This window comes from Myotis brandtii, unplaced genomic scaffold (assembly GCF_000412655.1).
Source record: "Myotis brandtii unplaced genomic scaffold, ASM41265v1 scaffold368, whole genome shotgun sequence".
Lineage (NCBI taxonomy): Eukaryota > Metazoa > Chordata > Mammalia > Chiroptera > Vespertilionidae > Myotis > Myotis brandtii.
In genome coordinates this window covers 582,687-590,244 of record NW_005364139.1, presented here as the reverse complement: position 1 = coordinate 590,244, position 7,558 = coordinate 582,687, and the positions used below count along the sequence as shown (strand labels likewise).

General features: G+C 50.5%; 1 protein-coding gene across 2 annotated transcripts in view; it reads right to left on the bottom strand.

Moving 5' to 3' along the window:
- Positions 1–734: 734 nt before the first annotated feature.
- The window catches only part of AP2M1 (adaptor-related protein complex 2, mu 1 subunit), a 7,141-nt gene continuing 317 nt past the window's right edge, over positions 735–7,558 (bottom strand). Inside the window, exons 2-12 of one of the 2 annotated variants that reach the window (XM_014544504.1) lie at positions 6,472–6,477; positions 5,699–5,964; positions 4,700–4,782; positions 4,293–4,298; positions 3,958–4,093; positions 3,727–3,868; positions 3,029–3,148; positions 2,801–2,936; positions 2,600–2,697; positions 2,011–2,122; positions 735–1,345 (exon numbers count right to left, since the gene is read on the bottom strand). In XM_014544504.1, the coding sequence (XP_014399990.1) occupies positions 1,211–1,345; positions 2,011–2,122; positions 2,600–2,697; positions 2,801–2,936; positions 3,029–3,148; positions 3,727–3,868; positions 3,958–4,093; positions 4,293–4,298; positions 4,700–4,782; positions 5,699–5,964; positions 6,472–6,477 (1,240 nt within the window). In that variant the 3' untranslated portion in view covers positions 735–1,210. The remainder of the gene's footprint in view (positions 1,346–2,010; positions 2,123–2,599; positions 2,698–2,800; positions 2,937–3,028; positions 3,149–3,726; positions 3,869–3,957; positions 4,094–4,292; positions 4,299–4,699; positions 4,783–5,698; positions 5,965–6,471; positions 6,478–7,558) is intronic. The other variant, XM_005872127.2, reaches the window with a different exon arrangement.

Here is a 7,558-nt window from a genome sequence, read left to right as displayed (position 1 = left end):
CAATCCTGATATTTAAAATAAAGCTATAGAAGCTATTAGAGCTAATAACCACTTTATAGGAAACACTGGGAAAGAGAAATTCTGAGGGGGAAACTATGTACTGTACAGAAATATCTGGTTTCTTCAACACTGCAAGAGCTGAGCAGAACCTGTGGTTTATAAAATTTAAGAAGCATTCACCTACTACAATGGACCTTGTTTGGATCCAGATGCAAACTGTAAAAATTTTATAGGACACTTGAATTAAGTATGTACACAGATTGGACATGATATCCATGAACCGGCCATGAGTTGCTTGTTGAAATTGGATGATGGGACATGAGCGTTCATTTTATTTTGCTACTTCTGTTTTTTTGAAACTTTCTAATAGATTTTTTAGATTCAAAAAGGCTGAAACCAAGCAAGGAAAAACTGGTGAGGGTAAATCTGCTCTTTTATCTGCCTAAAGCTAGGAGTGAATTAGAGAAAGAATCTCTACCCTTAGGGACCTGGGGCCAGGTGGGGCTGCTGGCCCTTGAAGCTGTTTTCTTCTCAGAGAAGACAGGAGACCTGGGGTGAACACAAATCAGGATTAGGGACTGGATGGCCTTGGAGGGGCCTAACAATTGAGACCAAGACAAGGGAAGAAGCCTTGAGAGAGGTCAAAACAGAAAATTGTACTCAAAGCAGGTAGTGTAAGACATAGGAAGAGCCGTCCCACCAGTTCCCACCCCCCCTGCATCGACACAGCCAGCTACTCCACTCTACAGAGTTTATTGGGTCTATAACTGGACAAAGTCACACGTGTACAAAATGAAGCTCACACTGTCCCAAAGCAGAATAGGGATTGAGGGCTAGGGATCCATTACTAGCTGTTAGGGGAGCTTTGAGGTGAAGGGCAGCCAACCCTCCCACTTGAGAGATGTGGCCACAGGGGAGGGGAGGAGAAGCCCACCTGACTTTGGTCACAGAACTCACTGAGCCTGGCTTTGGGCCAGGACAGACAGACGGATAGAGAAGCAGGAGCCCCACAAACCACCTTGCCCAGGGAGCCCAGGGACAGCTCCGCCTGTCCTACTTGCGATGTGGTTGGTCCAGACCTAGACTCAGGGGCTGGTGCAAAGGAAAGGCAGCAAAGCAGGAGGGAGGAGACACTGATGTGTGGTGGCTGGGGCACTTGGACTTGTGGAAGAGGGGGGTGGGTGGGGAGGCGGGCTAGCTGCCTAGCCAGCTAACAGCGTGTCTCATAGATGCCACTTCGGCCAATGTAGCGCACCCATTTGATGACATCGTGGTCGCTGTAGTTCAGCTTCGGTTCAAACACCTTCAAGTAGCGCACCTTGAGGCCAGAGGGCGCGAATGGCACCTGGGCAGGGGACAGCTCATTAGGAATGTGGCCTTCCAGTCAGTCTCTCTCTTCTGGGAAGTTCTGTAGCCCTGCCCTACCTTTACCTCCTTACTACAGGTGATTGAATGATTAGTGTCCTGAAAGAAGTTGGGGTAGTGAGGGGGTCCTCTAAAAGGTTACTAAAGAATAAAGCATATCCAAGAGTAACCAGTAATCATTTGGGTTTGAAGTCAGGCCCTGCCTGTGATAACTTGAATCAATTCCTTTAATCTGCAGAAAGCAGAAACCAAAGACCTGACTTAGAACATCTCAATATTATGGACTTAAAAAATAAGGTGGAGAAAATTGTATGTCTAACATATAATTTGCACAAAGCAAAGTCAGCCCATTTTCCTGTCTGTAAGTAAACTTTGTGTCTTATTTGGCATTCAAGCAATCTAAAGCTTTCCAAAGAATTATCTTACAACAAGCCAAAAGAAGGTAAAGATTTTTGTTAGTGTGAATAGCAATTTTAGTTGGAAGCCTGAAGGGGGAAGAAATGGCTCTATGAATTAAAGTCACTTCCCCTCTCAAGGCCTCAGTTTGCTCATCTGCAGGTAGTAGGTATAAAGATTGATCTGAATGACTTCCAAGATCTTTCCCAGCATACCCTGCTATGGCTCTCGGCCCCTCCTCCGCCATACCTCAAAGTTCATGGAAATGGGGGGTCGGGCCCACTTCTTCTTGTCATTGGTGGGCAGCAGCTCAATCTCTGCGCTGATCTGCGATTCCTTCATGCCTGCCATGCGCTTGATCCTAGGAACACAGGAGCCATGGGCAGCAAGTGCTGCTGGAAGCTTGGAGGAATTTCGAAGGGGGCGGGGAGGAAAGAACCTAGAAGCTTGTGGGAGGTGTTAGGACAAGAAAATGCAGTGAGGACCTTGATTACCACTTGCTACGGAACCTTGGGTCTGCTATTCCTTTAGCACTGTGGGCTGCAGTTTCTGCTGAGATACATGGTCGTGCCATCCCTTACTGTTTACTTCACAGACATGGGAAAACGTCAAAGCATCCTGATAAATAAGTGTAGGCATGCACCCAAGTGCAAACAGGTGGCACACTCACATAGGTACAGGGTGAGAGCAAGTAGAAGCTCCTGGAGAAGCAAATAGGCAATCCCCTCCCTCCCCGAATAAAACACATACACACTCAGAGGACGAACAGTAAAACTGAATAAGAGGGTACATCGAGGCTTCTTAAACCCTGTTGTGGCCTCATGAAGGAAAGACTCACTTCCACACGATGGCGTTCTCACTGGCCTTGTACTTGGCCTTCCCCTTCATGCAGATCACCTGCACCCCACTTGTGTTCAACGGGGTTGGGATCCTCACCTAGAAGTAACACACCTGTCAGGGAGCTCTGTCAAACCCTGACATCAGCTGCTTTTATTCCTGAAGACAAGTGCTTCTTCCTCCCCAAGTCCCTTGTCCTCACCTCAATCTTCTGAGCCAGTAGTGAGGGCTTGAAGTTGGACTTGATGACCACCTTGACCTCAAGCTTGGTGCGCCCCACTTCCCGCACCAGTGGGATCACCCGGAAAGGAAGGATGATGTCCTTGGTGGTGCGATACCTTTAGGAGTAGAGAGCAAGGTTGGCATAGCAGAGTCTGTCCTCTTTCCTCTCCCCACTTTTTGCCCTTGCCTCCTCACATCCCAATGGCACCTCATGAGCTCAAACTCTCCATCTGGTGGGATGAAGCTGATGCTGCGTTCAGAGTCAAACTTGCTGAGTCGCACACACTGGTGGAAGGTGCAGTCATCAATGGCAATTGATTGCTTCCCGCTGCAAGAAGGGGCACAAAGTGTCATAGGTACAGGGGAGTGGCAGGAGAGATTTAGGCTGGAAGGCTACCCCACCCACAAAGGCTGTCAGAGCCTGGGTGAGGTTTCCACTATACACTATCAAAAGCTGTCAGGAAAGGAAGACCTATGTAATACTTTCAACAATAAAGGTTAAAAAGAAAAACCAAACCTGTCAGAATACAGCTTTCTGACTTAGGGGTCCCTGCCCCAGAATTAGGGATCAGTGTGAGCTTTGCAAGCTCATCATCTCTTGAGAGCTCTGCTGCTTAGGACCTAGAGGTTTCAGGTACACTGGGCAGAGGCCAGCAAAGGCCATCAGTATATGCTGAAAAGCCTCGGTCCTGGGGACCAAATAAAGGGGCTTACTCTCCGAGTAGGACGACGGCAATTCCCTCATCTTGCTTAAGCAAAGATGTCAAGAGCAACTAGCCAAGTACATCCTTGGGAAGAGGGAGTTTGCAATACTGCAGAAATGTCCAGAAAGAATTTGTGACTCACCAGGCCCCCCTCAACCCTCCAAGGTCCACCCACTCCCACCAGCTCCCCTGCCTCAGGCACCTCTTGCTTGTTTCATCAGCTGTGCCTTTGCCCTGCTTCTCAATTACAATCTTGTCATTCATCCCAAACTTGCACTCAGGCATGCCACTCAGGTAGCTCTTCATCACCACCCGCCCTGACACATGGGCGCTCAGCACCTGCCCTGGTGATGGACAGACAAATGGAAAAGCTGAGTCAGGACTAGGACCTTGCCCCAGTTCCCCTCCAGCTTTATCATGAGAGGGCTCTCACCCTGCGGGGACATGAGGAGGTTCACACTCTCCAGCACATCCAGGAAGAGCTCGTTCCGGCGATACTTGATGCCCTCCCGCCGCCAACCAATCTGCCCAGTCACCTGGCTGGTGATCTGGGATTGTTCTTCTTTTGTCTACATGGAAATAGAGACAAATAGCAATGGCCTCACTCCTCTCCACTTTTAATCATCCTGTCTGTATCCCCACTCCATCCTCATCCCTCTTTCCTTCTAGGCCCCGCCCTGAAACCCATCTTCCCCCAGAGGCCCAGTGGGGTAGGACTTAGAGAAAGGGAGCAAAGCTGCAAGGGTAGAAGTTGAGGGAATACCTTACCTGATGCTGGAGGCCACAGGGTCAATGTAGAGCCCACAGGAAGCCGTAGGGTAGCGCAGATGGGAAGAGACAGGCAGAAAAGAAGGCTATGAGGCCTGGATCCTAGAGGAGGGTCCAAACTCTCTCCTCCTGAGGAACCAAGGCCTCCAGAGCAACCCCCATTCTTCCTTCCCCCAGTCTAGAAGGAAACTGCTTGATCTGTATTCCTAGTAACAGAGATGCTGAGTCAGTTGCACCTCGGTTGGGAGAGGGCCACATGGGAAAATAAGCCTGCAGTCATGGCAGAAAGATCAGACCAGCACTTCCTGTCAAAGGCAGCTTCATGAGTCAGCGAGGACAAGGCTCAGGGCCCAGCTGGGATGAAGGGGTTGGGCTCCACCCGGACTGTAGCTGTATAATTCGAATACCTGGCTCTTGATGCCCTGCTGGGTAATGAAGGTTTTCAGCGCGCCTGTCTCTGAGTTCTGTGGATAGCCAAAGTCCAGGATCTCTGCAAAAGGAAGGGAACCATCAGATCCTGGAGAAGGCTCCTTCATTCCTGTCCCTTCCTTGGCCTAGACATGTCTAGCCGCACAGCCCCAGAAGGTGTGGGATCACCTGCAGTAAAGTCTTCTAGCTTTGTAGTATTTACTCTGGGATTTGTTCTTCATAAGAAAATGTCATATTTTGCCCTGGCTGGTGTGGCTCAATTGGTAGAGCACCATCCTGTGCACCAAAAGGTCCCTGGTTCAATTCCTGGTCAGGGCACATGCCCAGGTTCTGGGTTCAGTCCCTGGGGTTGGGATGCATATGGGAGGCTACCGAACAATGTTTCTCTCTCACATTTGTCTCTCTCTCCTCCCTTCTTCTCTCTAAAATGTCAGATTTTATCAAATGGAGAAAATCAGTAGAAGAGTCACGTGGTCAGTGGGTGAGAGGTCAAGAAGCACTGAGCCTTAGAAAACGGAGATGTTGGGAAGGTGGAATGACTCTGTTCACTTAAATCATACCCTACAGAGGAGCCAAGGTAACAATGCAATGCACTTGAGGGGCCTATAATACCTCACCCTCCTCCAGGCTCTGAGGCAGGTGTTGAGATGGAAAGCTGGAGGGACAGTCATGAACTAAGGCCCAAACCACAAAGGTACGAGGGTGAAAAGTGCTTACTGCAGGAGTCCCAGCCACCAAATCCCAGTCAGGTTCCCAGCCCCATGAAAGACCTCCTCTACTCACTAGTGCCTATTTCTGTGTTCTACTTCAGAGCAGATTTTAGGTCTGGATTTGGATTAGCCTTCCCAGGGCTCAAAAGACCACATAGTCAGGAAAGAAAGTTCAGAAGGCACTGGAGCTTCAGACCTGCTCCCACCTCCAGGCCAGGCCCCATCAGGTTCATCCCCACCCTAGGCCCACCACTCCGCCAGTCTCACCATCCAGCAGCTCATATATGAGCACAAAATTGTTCTTGATGTTCTCCTCGCTGATCTTGCCAAAGTAGGCAGCCATTACGTCACACATCTTATAGAGGAATTCGAAGACCATGGCAGCGTTGACATTCTGCTTGGTGACAGCTGCCAGCCAGATGTTGGACCGCTTAACATGGAAGAAACTGGTGCGAGCGATGTTGGTGACGGGGCTGCGCACCTGTTGCCGGGCATGGATAACATTGACCCGAAAAGCGTCCACTGCATTCCTCCTGAGGAAAAGGGAAGACAGGGGCTGCTCAGTACTCAGGCAAACCTCACTCTACAGGGATCAATCACAGCTACTAACAGCATCCCCACTTCACTGCTGAAGTCTGACACATACTCTAAAGTGCCATGAGAGGAAGACAGATGTAAACTGAATAAAGTGAGGTCGGTCCATCAAGTTTAGGGATGTCCCCAATTTCCCAGCTGCCACTTCTCTAGCTTCCCAGTGAGCTCCAGGCCCACATGAGAGAGACCCAGTCTTTCCACTAGTAATCCCACCAATGGGGAAGGCTGGCTCCCCCACAAGTTAGACAAAGCCTGCATGACTTCAGAGGAGGCTCTAATATACTGAGGGAGAAGCACCAAGGAGCTATGGAGCTGGGCCACCCATTTCTGTCTGGGATCCAATTCCAGGGCAAGCTCAGGGAATGAAAAGGATGAAGAAAACAATGATGGGGGGACAGGACACCCCACCCACCGGTGCCTGGGCGGCAGCTTAACAGGCTGCTTACCTATTGCTACAGCAGCCAATGAGATGGGATGAGAGAAATGACGCCAGCAAGAAGAGGAGAGTGACAGCAACGAGAGAGAGGGTTAGACACACAACACACTGGGGTAGGCAGCACACACCATGAGGTAAAAACAGACAACAGGCAAGGGGTGGAGAGCACGGCAAGGCATGCACGATGGTGTATGCCCTGGCCTTGGCTTAACCAGGTCCATGCAGGGCCGGAGCAGGATGCGGATGGGTGTAGCCAGCCAGGCTCAGGCAAGCCAGGTGTTGCCACATCTCTAGCTCATGCCCCACCACCAGCCAGTGGACAAATAGCCACAAAGGCCAGTCCATCAGCCCGGGAGCCAAAAGCCAACGAGCTGGGGCACTGCAGCAAGCCCATTCTTTGACTGTCTATCCCCAAGATCTTTGAGAAAGAAAAACAGGGCCTAAGAAAAACAAACCGAGGAGCCTAACCTCATTAGAGCTGCTGAGGCTAGGCCATGTCCTCAGGAAAGAACAGTAGCATGCAGGATAGGGCAGAATGAAAAGGAAGGCTGTGCCCACTTGTAAGGTCTGTGGGACCCAGAACAAGACGCTATTCTGGGTCTCCTCTGATAGGTCAGGGAGTGCCTTTCCTTCAGTGACCCAGGGAGGGCCTCAGTGCTCACAATCTCTCCTCCAGGAATGGCCCAGAGGAACTGAAAACAGCTGAGTCAGCAGCCTGCCTCTTTCTGAGAAAGGGAGTGGAAGAGGATTTGGCAGCCTGGAGAGGCTTTCAAAAGAATCCAGTGAAGATTCTCGTTAGTAGAAGGGCTTTTGAAGGCAAGACTTAGATGGGTTAGTACCTCCAGCCTGGCCACTAACTCCACCCAGGAGACGTCTCCCTCCTCCTCAAAGGAGGAATCAACCTGCCCAGGCAAAAGCACTCATCCCAGCAACCAGGTCTGTCACTAAGGGAAACAGGAGGCAGGAAAGGCAGCAGTTCCTAGGACGGTGAGGGGCCCATCATTCCACAGGTCCCACCCGGGGGCCAGCACTGGTTGCCAGGCCAATACCACCAGACCTCATGGGAGCCAGGCCGGACATGCTGAGCTTCCATGATG